Genomic DNA, 15951 nt, shown 5'->3' on the forward strand with positions numbered 1-15951 from the left:
AATGATGTTTTACATATATATTTGTTTACATGCCAGAATAAGGCATTTCTATATGTTATCTATACATATTTCCTGCTGTTTTACACACATTATTGTGACTTTTAGGGCTGCGGTACACTGTGATAGATTCATACCCAGAAAATGGGTATGAGAGAGGGATGGAGTCCCAGAAAGCATCCCTGGGATTTATGCACCATTGCCGTTTAATTCGATGACAAGATGAACAGATGAAGGAGGCAGATGTCAGTCAGATGAGTTTGGATCCAGTATCTTAATATACATTTTATATACCGGTAACTGCTTCCTCTCTCACAGATACTGCATCCAAAAGGCAAATGTTAACGGCCACCAGCTAAAAACGGATTCCCTCCAGATTGAACGATTTCTTTAGTAATATATCACAATGTTATAGGAGTGGGTTATTCCACCGAAGGCAAAATACACATATCTAGAACGTGTGATTAGAATTTTTTGTGTGTGTTTTTATTGAGGCTTTCCACCCCTTTAGTAATATATCACACTGTTATCGGAGTGGGTTATTCCACTGAAGGCAAAATACACATATCTAGAACGTGTGATTAGAATTTTTTGTGTGTGTTTTTATTGAGGCTTTCCACCCCGCTGCTAATCCCCGTGCAGCATTCCCACACTCTCCGCAGGTATGCTAATCAACTACCGAGCTACTCCACATACCCAGCATGTATCAAGTGCCTCTTTCACTTGTTGCTATAGGAACGGCTAAGCCCCCGTCGGCAGAATACTAAACACGCGATGACGTCAGACGTACAGCCCCATTCTGACGTGTGGTAAGGAAACGTCAGCCATTAGTTGTAGAGTCTGGTAAAGTTGGGAAGGGTGGGACTTTGAGAGACGGCTTTTACCGAATTCTTGGGGTAAGTTTGGGAGCTGCGGGTGGGCGATCCGTGGAGTGCCCCACGCTGGGTGTTATCCACAGGAGGGACACTGGGCGAGACTGGGAGTTTGAAAGGGTAGCAAAACTTTTCAGCGAGTTCCTATTTTGGGTGGTCATAGTCTTCGAGTTACGTCCGGGAGTATTCATGATGGGTTGGTTGGTTTTAGTCTCATGGGAAGCTACATTACAGCTACTGTTACCTTCAGCCTGCTATAGTGTGGCCGTACTCTGGCTGAGAGTTATGAGAGTGCACTTCGTTAGTCAGGGTCACCGGTTTACATTTGTACCGGAAATACTGATATCAGATGTTTGTAAACTTCTCTTGTGTAGTGTGTCATTATATATAGGGTGCTGGAGGACTCCATGCTTTGGGACTCCTGACAGATCCTCACGTTGACTTGTGGAGTTTTTTTTCCATTAATATTGAGGAGAATGTCATATTTGCAGGTGTTCTGCTTAGTGATGTCATATGCGTGAGTTATAGTTTCGTAGTAGATAGTATTTTATTATAATTTTATAATGTCTTTATTCTCATGGTGTTCCTGATTGAAATATATTCACTTTATTGGGAAGCTCTCGTCAGTGTTTAATTTGAATGTCGGGCTGTTTTCCTTTTCCTCCCGTCCTTCCTGGGTTGTCCATCAAGCGATTGTATGTTTGCTTTTGTGGGGATGGAGCCAGATGTTGCGTCCCAGAATATTTGCTTTAACATCGACCTTGGTGGCAGATATGACCCATTCAGCCGATCAATCTGCTCAGTTTTCCTTGATGTAGAGACTGGGACCTTAGTCAGTCCTTGGTTTCTTCTTCGATTCAGGATAGCTTTATTTCTATCCCATGCACAATTAAATTCCCTCACTGTATTAGCCTCTACCACTTCTGCTGGGAAGCTGTTCCATTTATCTGCCATCATCTTGGTAATATAAAACGTCCTTACGTTGCCTGTAACATTGGATAAAATCATAAGGCTTTTTCGTGTGTTTAGCTGTTGATCTGTATAGTTTATTCTCATATTATTGCTTATATTGTTTTGTTCTGTAATGTGATGGTTTGCAGAGTGTTTCTTTTCTTATGTCTTCACTTGTGATGACCTCATGCTGTTAGTATAATACCTCGTGTGCTTCCGGATGATTTCGCACTTTTTATTGGTTTATGGGTTGTTGTATATTCTATACCATTTGTTCAGATGAGGACATGTTTTTGTATGATGAGCATCGCGTATGTTTCTGCAGCTTTCCAGCTGTAACAGAAATAGTCAAATGTTATTCATGGTTTATATGGAGGACGGTGGTTCAGTAGTTGATGCATTAAAGAAATGTATATCTCCTTTCCCCGTATGATGTTTTTCCACCAATTTCTTGATACAAGGCTTTAGTTCTGATTAGAACCACTGAACCATTAATGTTACCGTGATATGTTGCTACTGCAACCTGCTTTTATCAGTATATTGTATACACGATAATGCTTTGCATAAAGTGCTTTCCAGGCTCCTCTGTCCTTACGAAAGGACTTTAGATCATTTAACTTTGTGACGTAACATTTTAGATTGCGAATTTATATCAACAGTGAAGTATATCTTTATACTGTAATAAATATACATATAGCCTGTTGCGGTAACTGGTGCTGGTAGGAAAGAGGGAGTGTTTGCGTTGGTGTTTTTTTGTGAATATGACGGTAAATATTATTTTTCCTAGTTTCAGATTAGTTTACAGTTGGGATTGATAAATCTGTCCTTTGAGACTCTGCTCTATATATGTGTAATGCTCTTTATGTACCGTATATAAGGGGGTGATGGCACGCTTTAATGTATGCTGCAGTCATGTGACTGGAAGTGACAGGCTAGATAAAGAGCCAAAGATAAACTTCTCACAATGAGTAATAGAGACACATGCATACATTATTGTTCACGAATGCATAGTACGAGACCATGGCTCTTGGTGGTCTCTAGTTATCTGTAATGATTCTGTCTCGGTCCCCCTCCCCTGTGCCTGTGTGCTGTTATCTGCTCTTTCCTGACACCCTGTTCTACGGTAAATTGGGGGATTTCCTTTTATTTCCATATTTCACAACCCCAAATGTGTGAATTATGTTTTGCAGATGATTTTTATTGTTGGCGATGTATGCTAAAGGCATTGGTGACCCTCGCATTGCTATACAATACTTACTATACATTGTGCAGCCCCATCTCAGCTGTCAGCGTCTTACTCTATGAACGCTAAACCAATAAAAAGGTTTAACAAACTTCTTTAGACTTTGGCAGTGATAAGCTAAGGTTTGCAAAGTCATTTAGCTTCTCAAGACCCCAAAGGTCCCTTTATTAATTCTGAAGAAGGTCTGATGATGATGACTGTGGTCTCCACGGTCTTTAATGCATTATAGATGTGGCACATTGGCGCGTCTGCTTTTAAGCTGGTCATGAGCTGGATTTAGTAATTGTTAACATCACTCTGTACCTTTGGACATTTGAACTTTGCCATTTCTTGGGTCATCTCTATGGAGCTCCAAGAAGTTGGTCATCCATTAGAAAATGGTTACTAAGCCTGAAGCCGTCGAGCTGCTGTTAGTTTTTATTTGTAGGATGAGTGGGTCTGTACTGAGCTGTTTGCATGGCATGTAAGTATCTTAAGAGAAATATACATTAAAGATGAATATCCAGAGTGTCTTCTATGAAAAGGGCATGGGATTCAATTACCTTAATATATAGAAGTGAGAGGAAGCTTTTACTTTAAAATCACCCACCCTTAAGGAATCAGTTTTTTAGATATCCGGATTTCATCAGGACGGCTGCTGGTGTGCTGTATATTCCATACACCAAATATTTCACCATCATATGATGTCTTCCTGGTGCATATAGAAGAAGCTTAACAAAAGTGAAATGTGTGGCAGAAAGAGATGGATGGGGAAAGAAGGACAGTAAGTGTTCTGTACACCTAAAAATAATGTGGACTCAGGTCGGCACAGTTGCCTATGCTAACATGTGCTTTGTAAGTGTTCCAGTTAGCTATAGGTTAGCCAGACAATGAACCTGTGAGCTTTTAAGGGATGTTCAAAATCACCAGAAAGGCCCGGACTGGCAAACAGGGCAAGTGTGCAGGGGCCAGTGGTGCCCATGCATGGGCTTTAATACACGAGCAGCACCATCCAGCCGACAGCAGCACATATACCGTAAGATAACACTTAGCAAACAGCCGGCCTTAAAATGTCACGGCTGCTTTTCTCCCAGTCCAGTCGTAGCTAATCATGGGGTCAGAGGGAAGAGTCCTGACTAGGCACAGACCTCCGTAGTGCAAATGGACCGGTTACGAAGCAGATCCATTAAGCGCCAGCTCGCTGTGGGACCCATTAGTGCAATCGACCCCCGGTAATGTTGCACGTCCCCAGGCTATGCTGCGGCTTGTGATGTAGTAAATAGCTGACTGGCTACATCTCTGGAAGTGCCAAAACGAGCTTTGGTTTCATGTTAAAGTGTGCCCCACTTACCTTAATATATATTTTTGTTTGGGGTAAAATTTATTTTGAAAGGCAAAATATTAGATATATTTTGGTGTCCTGTAGAGAGATTGGAATGAGATCTTACTTTACATGTTTAACCGTCCCTTTCTGAATGATCTACATTCTCTCTCTCCATATTATATGTGTTTATTTTTTTGGCAAACATTTGTGTACTTTATGCTTGAGTTAGTGTTTGTTATGAAATGGACTCATTTGACCCAGTTCTGTTTGTAGTCCCCTAGAAGCTAGACGTTGGTACTTACCTCCGACATGCATCTCTAATTCACGTTTATCACATTATGTTGCATTCTATTTATATTTAAATCCTCTGGTGCTTCCTGTGTACTCCCGAAGCTATAGGGAAAAGTAACTGGTTGCAACTGGCCGGCTTCTGATATGTCTCAATCGGAAATTAGTCTCCTAAACGGAAGCCTTATCTTTAACTGGTAATCAGTTTCACAAAATTACCACTGAATGTACAGTGAATGTATTCCTCATTTAGGTTTGTAAATCCCTTGACTACACATCGTTTAGCAACAAAACTGAGATACATAATTGTAATAGTAATTAGTAGTAATTTTCATTCAATTCATTGACTTGCTAGTGAGATGACCATATTTTCAAAGGATATAAACTGAGACCTTTGCTGTAGGAAGGCTTTCCATAAAGACATTATCTAGCACTTTTATACGTGAAATGTTGTCCTACATGCTGCCACCATGTCATAATGTTAAAGCTTTTGTTTTCATAATATTTATTTTACTTTATTGGACGTGTTACTGGAGCAGGGGAGAAAGAACATACAAAGTGTAATAACTGTACTGCAGTAATTGCCTTGTGGTCGGTGTGTGTATATATATATATATATATATATATATATATATATATATATATATATATATATATATATATATATATATATATATATATATATATTAATTATCAGGCTTTATTGTGAGAATCATCTCTTGGTCGTCTTGCAGTGATGTTTCTTTTTACAGATCTTGATAAGAGACATTTCCAAGCTTTTCTTCTGCTAGCCGCTAAAGCAACCTTATCTCGCCATGGATGACATGACGGTAGAAGATATCCAGTTGAGAGCCAATCAGGTCACAGATGAAGTGAGTCCTTTCATTCATTTTAAGTGGATGCCAAATATGTTAACACTCCCTTCCTGTAATAACTTCTACTATTTTTCACAAAGTGTCATTCTGTGTATCTACCATCTCACCATTAAAGTAATGGACTGTGCTTTGTATATACCATGTGCTGTATCTACTCTATATGACCAAAAGTATGTGGACACCTGACCATCACACTTGGGCTATAAAGTCTGGACATTTGCCCATGCAGCCAAAAGTTTTTTTGTTTTTTTTTCCCCCCTGTTTTTATTTATTTATTTATTTTTTACATTTTTGCAATCGGCATCCCAATTAATCCCAAAGGGGTTCAGTGGGGTTAAGGTCAGGCTTCTGTGAAGGCCATTCAAGTTCCTTCAACACCACAATCATTAAACCACATTTTTATGGACCTTGGTTTGCGCACAGGAGCACGGTCATGTTGGGACGGGAAAGGGCCTTTCCTCAAACTGGTACCACAAAGTTGGAAGCATACAATTGTGTAAAAATGCATTGGATGCTGTAGCATTAACGTTACATTTCACTGACATTAAGAAACCCAAACACTGAAAAACATCCCTAGGCCATTATTCTTTATTACCCAAGCTTTACAGGAGCCGCTATGCATTCTGGTAGTTGGGGTTCTCCTGACATCCGCCAAACCCAGATTCTGTCAGACTAGTATAGTGATCAGCTGTCCGGATGTGGAAACGTGCAGTGCTTGTGCCGATGTTGTTTTCAGAGGCAGTTTGGAACTCTGCAGTGAGCGATGCTACAGAGGACATGTCATTTTTTTTACTCGATTTAGCCCTTATGAGTGTGCATGGTCTACCGCTTCATGGCTGAACTGTTGTTACTCCTGGACAGCAGTGGACCGGGGCAGATCTAGCAGTGCTGATATTTAGCAAACTGACTTGTAGCAAAGATGTCATCCTATGACAATACCACGTGTTCAAGTCACTGAGCTCTTCAGGACGACCCATTCTACTTTCAGTGTGCTCGATCTTATACACCTGTTATCAATCAGTATGGTGAAAACGCCCAAACTCAATAATTAGAATTTGGTCATGTAATTTATATACATTTTCTATACACGGGATTTTTTCCAGGATGCGCTGACTGTTAAGGTTGATTCCTTACTTGCTGGGAGGCAACTGGAAGAAAGCATTCACAAAAACCTCTGTGCGTAACAAGAACATATCTTTATTAGAATGTTCATTGTAATGAGATCGTACTTTTGCGGTTGTGTTGGTAAAACTGTAACTCAGGTCTAAAACAATAATGTTGGTCTTTTGCTCTTTCTCAGTCTCTGGAGAGTACTCGCAGAATGCGCAATCTGGCAGTAGAGGTAAGGGTGACATTTTTTTCTTTCTACATGTCTGAGCTAGTAATAAAATGAGGTATTATTAATCTAATTTATACTCGTTATTAGAAACTATATTCTTTACAGATGTAGGTTTCATGATATTATCTTTATACGGCGCCAACAATTTACGCAGCTCTTCATACAATACATATATTCGAGGGGTATGACAAGACCAGAATTGACAGACATTAGGTGGAGCGAGCCCTGCTCGCAAGCTTACAATCTTGAGGGATATTAACTTTCTTGACCCAAAAGTGTTGTTTTGTAAAAGAGGAGTTTGTATATGCGAGTTAACATTGCTTTGCATATTAGTATACAATAGGGGTCCATAATCCTAAAATGTAAAAAATCTATTAAAACTACAGACATGTGAAAAAAAAATTGAATTCAGGACACAACAATCACCTGTTCCTTAGCACGTCTAAAAATTAGGCAAATACAGCCTCAGATGGACAATAACACGTGTAGGGCTGCAACTAACGATTATTTTCACAATCGATTAGGTGGCCGATTATTTTGTCGATTAATCGGATAAAAAAAATGAATGTAAATTTTTCATTTATTTAAAATAATTTAATAAACGATGTTAAATACAAACAGCAGAATAAAAAAAACCTGCCTCCCACATATGCCGCGCTGCCTCCCACATATGCCGCGCTGCCTCCCACATATGCCGCGCTGCCTCCCACATATGCCGCGCTGCCTCCCACATATGCCGCGCTGCCTCCCACATATGCCGCGCTGCCTCCCACATATGCCGCGCTGCCTCCCACATATGCCGCGCTGCCTCCCACATATGCCGCGCTGCCTCCCACATATGCCGCGCTGCCTCCCACATATGCCGCGCTGCCTCCCACATATGCCGCGCTGCCTCCCACATATGCCTCCCACATATGCCGCGCTGCCTCCCACATATGCCGCGCTGCCTCCCACATATGCCGCGCTGCCTCCCACATATGCCGCGCTGCCTCCCACATATGCCGCGCTGCCTCCCACATATGCCGCGCTGCCTCCCACATATGCCACGCTGCCTCCCACATATGCCACGCTGCCTCCCACATATGCCACGCCGCGCTGCCTCCCACATATGCCACCCCACGCTGCCTCCCACATATGCCACCCCACGCTGCCTGCCACATATGCCACCCCACGCTGCCTGCCACATATGCCACCCCACGCTGCCTCCCACATATGCCACCCCACGCTGCCTCCCACATATGCCACCCCACGCTGCCTCCCACATATGCCACCCCACGCTGCCTCCCACATATACCACTCCACCCGATACGCCTTATACCCCCTGATACACCACTCCATCCTCCCCAGACATGCCACGCTGCCCTCCCCACATATACCACTCCACTCTACCCCCAGATATGCCACTGTGGCCCCAGATATGCCTTATACACCCTGATACACCACTCCATCCAGTTAACCAGTTATGGTTAATGGGGTGTTTAGGGTTAATTTAGGGTAGTTGTTTTGACGGGGTATTTAGCGTTAATTTAGGGGTAGTTATGGTTAATGGGGTGTTTAGGGTTAATTTAATGATGAGGACTGAGGGTTAATTTAATAACGTTAACTTAAGGCGCAGTTAGAGGTAAAGGGGGACAGACTAAAGGGAATCTAAATCCTGGGGGCAGTGAAGATTAACCCAGTACTTATTTATAAAAGTATGGTGTCAGTGTGCTGTGAATCTATGAGGGGATAATGAGATATCTGGGGGGTATAAGGCATACCTGGGGAGGATGGAGTGACATATCTGGGGGTATAAGGCATATACGGTATATAAGGCATATATAACTTTGATAAAATGCAAGCATATTGCCTTGTGGTCGGTGTGTGTATATATATATATATATATATATATTATCAGGCTTGTCTGGGGAGGATGGAGTGGTGTATCAGGGGGTATAAGGCATATTGGGCACAGTGGCATATGTGGGAGGCAGCGTGGAGTGGCATATGTGAGAGGCAGCGTGGAGTGGCATATGTGGCAGGCAGCGTGGAGTGGCATATGTGGCAGGCAGCGTGGAGTGGCATATGTGGCAGGCAGCGTGGAGTGGCATATGTGGCAGGCAGCGTGGAGTGGCATATGTGGCAGGCAGCGTGGAGTGGCATATGTGGCAGGCAGCGTGGAGTGGCATATGTGGCAGGCAGCGTGGAGTGGCATATGTGGCAGGCAGCGTGGAGTGGCATATGTGGCAGGCAGCGTGGAGTGGAATATGTGGGAGGCAGCGTGGAGTGGCATATGTGGGAGGCAGCGTGAAGTGGCATATCTGGGAGGCAGCGTGGCATGTCTGGGCTCAAATGTGCATAAATTGGGGGGGCTGGTTGGGAAATAAAGACAAGAAATGCATTTTATCAAAGTTTTTTTTTTTTATTCTGCTGTTTGTATTTAACATCATTTGTTTATTAAACTATTTTAAATAAATGAAAACTGTACATTCATTTTTTTTATCCGATTAATCGACAATAATCGGCCAACTAATCGATTATGAAAATAATCGTTAGTTGCAGCCCTAATATATATATATATATATATATATATATATATATATATATATATATATATATATATATATATATATATATATATATATATATGTGTGTGTGTGTGTGTGTATATGTATATTCATTTCTACATTTACAAACCTTCTGTGTTTCAGTGCCAAGATACTGGAATAAAAACAATTACAATGCTGGATGAACAAGGAGGTAAGTTTGCATTTAAATACCAACTAACAGTGATATTTGCTGGTTGTTTACTTTTTACAACGTATGTATTTATTTGCATATCATATGTTAACTAAATCAAATGTGCGTCAGTTTCATTGCTTACGGATTACATTTCCTTAGCCAAGATATATAATCGTGCCATTTTATGATGTATGGAATCCAACTAATGCAAAGGATGGATGGGCGTCTGTTTGCAGGTGTAACATAGAAAAAGCATAGAACTGATTTTTTTTTTTTTTTTTCCCCTTTCTTCCAGAACAACTAAATCGTATTGAGGGAGGCATGGACCAGATCAATAAAGACATGCGCGAGGCGGAAAAGAACCTTACAGAACTGAATAAATGTTGTGGTCTTTGTGTCTGCCCTGGGAAAAGGTTTGTGTCCGGGAAGCCTTCTTTTAGTCCTTGTAAAGCAAAGTTTTATGTGATGTCCATCTAAACAAAATATTTGCTAAAAGTGAATTGTGTTCCGTTATGAAACTGCTCCAAGCCAGTTGGGTATTAAGAGCCATAAGTCAACGCCATGGATTTGCCATGCCATGCCATGCCATGCTTACATATAGTCTTGGTATAAAATAATAACTGAAAATAGACACGGTGAAAAAGGCCCCAGTAAATGCTGACTCGTCTCAACTGTGTCGAGTAAGGTCAGACTCTTGTTTTGGTCCTCCTGGCCGACTGTACGGACATTCCCTATGTGGGGGAAGAGTCCAGCTGGGGTCATTCCATGCAGCTGTCTGGCTAAACATCCTGTTATGCTGAGTGTTATGATGCTTGGCATAAACCTTTTACGTTATTATGCTGTTCACAATACTGCAGATTCTGTAAGCTTTTGGAATGTTTGGTTGAATTTGATAGTTACACAGGAAATGAAGTTCAGTGACATATGTTTTGTCTTTCTCCTTCTTGCTTACTAAACCGGAGGTTTCCTTGGAAGCAGCATTTTGTTGGCTATCGCAGGTTGGTGTTGAGAGGGTGCAGTGTGGCTCAGCAGCCTTTTCCAGTTGCATGATTCCTTCGGTACCAGCACGTTTGAAACATTGGCAGGCGTTTTGAGCCTTCTTAGCTGTAGCTGCTTCTAGTCCACTTTAAATCAGTCACCTTTCCCAGATCCTGCACTTCATAGTTCGGGACACTGTATGTGGCATATGGGGTTGGCACTAAAAGGGTTAAGCATATACACAAGAGTGCCAAAAAATATTTTACGCGAGTCTGGAAAAACTAACTTATTTTCTTGTTTGTGTTTTTATGTGTTGGCTATCTTGCTGTTGTTGTTGACCCTTCTTATAACATTAACCAATAACTGTATGATTTTCCGTGTTAAATTCCTCTGGATATGAGAAAATGTGAATTAAATAATAAGCTCAGCAGTAGCAAAGCTGAAAAAAAAAAAGATTCTGCTGTAGTTTTTAACTGTTCCGTGCTGTTAGGCGGTTGTTTTGCCTGATAGTGTCGCAGGAAATAACCCTTATAATGTTTTAAGGCAGCAAACTTTTAAGTACTAGTTTGTATACCAATAAAAATGATTTCCAATTTTTTACCCTACTGTTTTCTGGCAGGGGAAAGAGTTTTGAGACTGGAGATGTTTATAAAAAGACTTGGGGTGGCAGGGAGTCCTCAGAAGATGTCATTTCAAAGCAGCCAAAATATGCCAACGGACAGCAAAATCGTGTAGGACAGAATGGTGAATACATAAAGCGGTAAGCTTTTTTTTTTTGTCATTGACTAGATTTGTGTTATTTGTGATGAGCAGCGCTGCAGCGCTAAAGAAAAGACACATATATCCTAGGTCTCCTCATTTAATGTTAAGGATGCTGTTTTCTGTTATGATAAATGTGGTTGGTACTTAAATGCCTCTTTTGTCAATAGTCAAAGAATGAACTGAATAATAGAATATAAAGTTTTTGTTTGTTTGTTTGTTTTAAATGACATGGTGCAAAAAAAAGCATATTAAATGGCCCTGACAGCCCTTCTAAATAACAATGCATATCAAAGGGACCACACATCTCTCGTATACATTAACCCCTTAATGACAATTGACGGTCCAGGCACGTCACCTGAAAACAAAGGGTTAACGACAATTGACGTGCCAGGACCGTCATGACTTTAAACGGGTGCAGAAAGTGATCTATGTTCGCTTTCTGCACCCAAACGGTGTTGCTGTAATGCCTCGAGGCATTCAGTTAGAAAAAGTAATTTTTTTTCTAAATTTTTCAGCATATTTTATACTTTTTTTAAAATAAATAAATAATATGATACAATCAAAACTGTCATCTAAAGAAAACCCCTCTAAGGGAAAAAAACAATATATAACTTGTGTGGGTTCAGTAAACGGGAAAGAAGAAAATTACAGCTAAAACCGAGCAGCACAGAAATGTTAAAACGGCCATTGTCACGAAGGGTACAAAAAATAAAGGGGTTAGAGTGCATATGATGGCTGCACTGTGCCTATGAATTATGATTTGATTGTATTGCCAGCTTTCTTTTATGAGTTATTTTAACCTTTTTTTCTGCTAGGATAACGAATGATGCCCGTGAAGATGAGATGGAAGAAAACTTGCAGGAAGTGGGCAGCATACTGGGTCAACTGAAGAACATGGCCATAGACATGGGGAATGAAATTGATAGCCAGAACAAACAGATTGATAAAATCAATGAGAAGGTGAGCTTGCAATATATAATATATATTCTATTGGTGGGATTCCATATACAAACCAAAGAGATGCACTTCATGTGAATTGTAACATATACTGCAAGTGTAACTGCCTACAATGTATGGACCCTTTGACCTTCTACCAGGCAAGATCAATGCTATAGAATGTAACACCAAACCCCCCCCCCGCATTGGAAATGTTAATCTCACAGATGGAGCATCATGTTTGCATATTTATAATGTATTATTGTATTATCTGTGTGTATAATCTACAGTTGCTCTTTAAAAAGTCCAATCCTTTTATTTAATTTAGGCCGAGACAAACAAGGCCCGCATCGATATGGCTAACTCCACAGCACAGAAGCTCATTGAATGAAGAGAGTAGCACGGTGCTGCTTTGTCCTTTTTGCTGTCTGGAAATACATTGGCTTGAAGGCTTTCTATTACAGGCAACACGATCCTCCTTCCCACCAACACCAACTGTGTTTTGCTCTCATATAGTCAGTCTTTTTTTTATTTTTATAGGAGTGCTGAGCATTATTAGCTTGGTGTGCATGTGAATGTATATACTTTTTACTGCAGCATTTATACATGGGGTGTGCCAATGCGAGGTAAAGTCTGCAGACCCCTATGATTATTTTAAATCCATCTCTATAAAGCAGACATGCAACCTGCAACGATGAGGCTGCACATCATGAACAGCTTAAATGAAGTAGTCATGAAAGATGATGTATTCCTTTCTTATATTCTTTAAGTATTTTTGTTGACGGGTATAGTCCCTTAGTGAGTTTTGGGAGAGGCCCATTGTGGACACTTGGAAGGCTCTGGTAGGTTGCATTTCGGCTTTGAATACAAGGCCATTTAAAATTGTTAGTTTAAACCTGAGAAAACACCAGGGAAGATTATAATAATTAACATTTTGTAGCGTTTAGGTGTTAGAGCACACTTTGGTACATGAGAGTTGAGCATACCGTATCCATACAGTGTCGTATCCAAGTTTCTGTATTTGAAGAGAAGGCCTCTCAGTCTATAGATGTTTTTTTGCCATCTGTCAATCATGAAAATCAGTCCTATAAGCATCTCCTTTATAGAACTATCTTCAGAGTTTGTTTTACTGCTTCTCTCTCTCCTCTTGGAATTCTGTGTCTTGGATTGAGGGGCTACTTGTGCTGTCTGTTTAGTTTTAGTTAATCTTCAGTAATTGCTGGATTAAAGGTGATTCTCGCTCATATGGAACGGGGAGTAGATGACAGCCAGTCACCTCCTACAGGGTGTAATGCAGACGTGTGGTCTTGTTTCAGCACCGACAGGTGGTGCCCTAAATCCCACCCAAGGCTAGGTTTGCTAGCAAGGGGCACAGCTCCAGCTTCATCTCTTTGTGTATTGCTGAACATGTACATCCTTTACAACTGATTTTTGCGACTTAATAAGGGGAACGGTGACAAAAAGGCATGCACCTTCCTGGCAGGAAACTTCTACTAGTTCTGCCACTTGCTGCTGCAGTTCTCGGCTTCCATTTGAGTTAAATCTGCCCTTTTAAACCAAATATCTCTTATCTGATAAGAGTTCAAGATACGGGTGTCATTAATAAATGGTTTTAGCTATGAAAATCTGTGACAATGCATTGTCTTGGAGATTTCAGCCCTAATAGAGTACTGTGATTAAGGGAGCTATATTTGTGTTTTGTTTTGTACCGTTCTTATTTGCGGCGCTCCCATGAGCCTCTGTCTGCACAGTGCCTTCTTTCAGTGGTCATGAACACTGGACAACAAGCTTTCCATAAATCTTCGGTGGCTCTGAGGACCTTTTGTGGGTGGTCACTGCCTTATTTTTATGTATTTGTAGCATTTGGAATTTACTTTATATCAGCTTCCAAGTGCTGATCCTCAGGTACCCCCAACTCCGGGCATTTAGTGGATCTCCTTGCAAGATCACAGAAAAATAAACTTCCAACGTTTATGCCAATAAATCCTGAAAACCCACTATTTTTGATGCAGTTGGCTACAATGTTTATTATCCTATGGAAGAGGCAACAATTCAAGTTTCCATACTAATATTTCAGGTCACAATAATTAAAAGTAAACCTGCACCTGAAAATTGCTATAATAGTTATCTTTTGTCTTTTTGATACAGTGGATTGGAATTCTAGAACGGTGAAGCTATAATATACTTGAGTGTTGGGTCGAAAATGTGTTAACTAGAGATATCGGCCTGAAAGAATCATAACATCAGTGCTCAAAAATAGATATTTTTTATCATGGCAGAAAGAGCTTCCTTTGCCCAAAAAATAAAACCAATGCAAATCCTTCACTGGCTACAGACTTTAAGTATTTAATGTAAACAAATTGCTATTTCTATAGCACAATTATTCATTAAATTGTATTCTTAATGATTCTGAAATCCATATGAATCCCGATTTACTAATCCCTTTTACTTCATGTAAGCTCCATGATGCTTGTAACTCGGAGCAGGCATTTCAGCTCTAAGTTATTCTGCGTTACTGCGGTGGCTCTTGGTCATGATACGACCTGGCTGCAGCGGCTGTGGAAGTCTCCCTGCTGCATAAGAACAAGCCCATGCCCATGCCCATGCCCATGCTTTCTCGTATAAGGTGCTGGGAATTGTGTAAACATCTGAAATATAAAGGTCCATGGATTGGTTTTGAAGGTTCCCATCTAGCTTACTCTTAATGTTGGCATTGCAAAGGAGTTTCTGAGTAGAGTATTTGCCACTTGTAGCACCTCTTGTTATACAATGTGACTTTTTTGAGTGTGCATTTGTAAATATATATAAATGATATATACTTAGAAGCAAACTGAAAATTAGAGGTCGTAACAAATCTAGGTGAGACCATTCAAATACAAAGCTTCTTAACTAAATGAAACAAGAGAACAAAGGAACAAAAAAATCTTAGTTACAGAAGTAAAAACCTAGGTTTCTTCTTTACCGAGCATCCCAACGGTATCAGTCATTATGCACAATGTCTAATTGCAGTTTGGCTTGTTATATTCTAGTACCTTATCTTCAGAGACATACAAGACTGTGAAAAACTTAGAAATGGGATTGTGTGTACTTAACCCCTTAGGAGAAAAATGTAGTGTTTATTTCATAGAAAATAATAAACAGCACCTCATCTTGCAAGATGAAGCCATATCATCTTATCAGAAGTCTATTACCAGTTACCTCAATTTCTTCTCTTCATAAGGCCAGCCTCGCTTACTCAACATGCCCGGTCTGCAAACGTTCTATCTAGCCATGGCGTCTTTTTTTTTTTGTTGTTTGTTTGTTTTTCTTTCTCACAGTGAAACTCAACAGTTCTTACGTGAGGATTGGAGAAGAACTGACTTGGGCTATATAGACACATAATGGCAAAGTTAAATCTCACATTGCAAACATGACTTAAAGTAGTGTCATTGTATCTCAGTCTGCTGCCAGTAAGGCAGCCCCTGAGGAGGTGGTCATTTTAAACACTTGATTGTCTTAAATAATATCAGGACTTATTCTTTTAAATACATTGGGGGAGGTGGGGTGTTTGCCCTGCCTTTGCTAACTGCATTCTGGTACTTCAGAATATGTATGTATGCTTTCATCTGCAAGACCTTCAAACGAATGTAAGAATTTACTGGGATACTTTCAGCAGAATAATTTTGGCTTCCATGTGCCTTTTTAAA

At 40.5% G+C, this 15951-nt stretch overlaps 1 protein-coding gene across 3 annotated transcripts; it reads left to right on the top strand.

Moving 5' to 3' along the window:
• Positions 1 to 787: 787 nt before the first annotated feature.
• SNAP23 (synaptosome associated protein 23) lies at positions 788 to 13212 on the top strand. Of its 3 annotated transcripts, none has more exons than XM_053475390.1 (9): positions 788 to 806; positions 5407 to 5526; positions 6830 to 6871; positions 9559 to 9607; positions 9885 to 10002; positions 10552 to 10587; positions 11187 to 11327; positions 12145 to 12289; positions 12594 to 13212. In XM_053475390.1, exons 2-9 carry the CDS (start codon positions 5470 to 5472, stop codon positions 12654 to 12656), a joined length of 651 nt encoding a protein of 216 aa, XP_053331365.1. In that variant the 5' UTR covers positions 788 to 806; positions 5407 to 5469; the 3' UTR covers positions 12657 to 13212. The 3 variants fall into 3 exon arrangements, with proteins under 3 accessions (XP_053331365.1, XP_053331364.1, XP_053331366.1); XM_053475389.1 differs by lacking the exon at positions 788 to 806 and adding an exon at positions 807 to 893; XM_053475391.1 differs by lacking the exons at positions 788 to 806; positions 10552 to 10587 and adding an exon at positions 807 to 893.
• The last annotated feature ends 2739 nt before the right edge of the window (positions 13213 to 15951 follow it).

The sequence above is a fragment of the Spea bombifrons genome, chromosome 9 (genome assembly GCF_027358695.1).
Source record: "Spea bombifrons isolate aSpeBom1 chromosome 9, aSpeBom1.2.pri, whole genome shotgun sequence".
Classification (NCBI taxonomy): Eukaryota; Metazoa; Chordata; class Amphibia; order Anura; family Pelobatidae; genus Spea; species Spea bombifrons.

Bases quoted from the DNA above. Each gene is read 5' to 3' on its own strand.
- SNAP23 (XM_053475390.1), top strand. From the start codon at position 5,470: ATGGATGACATGACGGTAGAAGATATCCAGTTGAGAGCCAATCAGGTC. The intron at 11,328-12,144 runs GTAAGCTTTTTT...TTTTTCTGCTAG, and splicing joins AATGGTGAATACATAAAGCG to GATAACGAATGATGCCCGTG. The intron at 12,290-12,593 runs GTGAGCTTGCAA...TATTTAATTTAG, and splicing joins TTGATAAAATCAATGAGAAG to GCCGAGACAAACAAGGCCCG.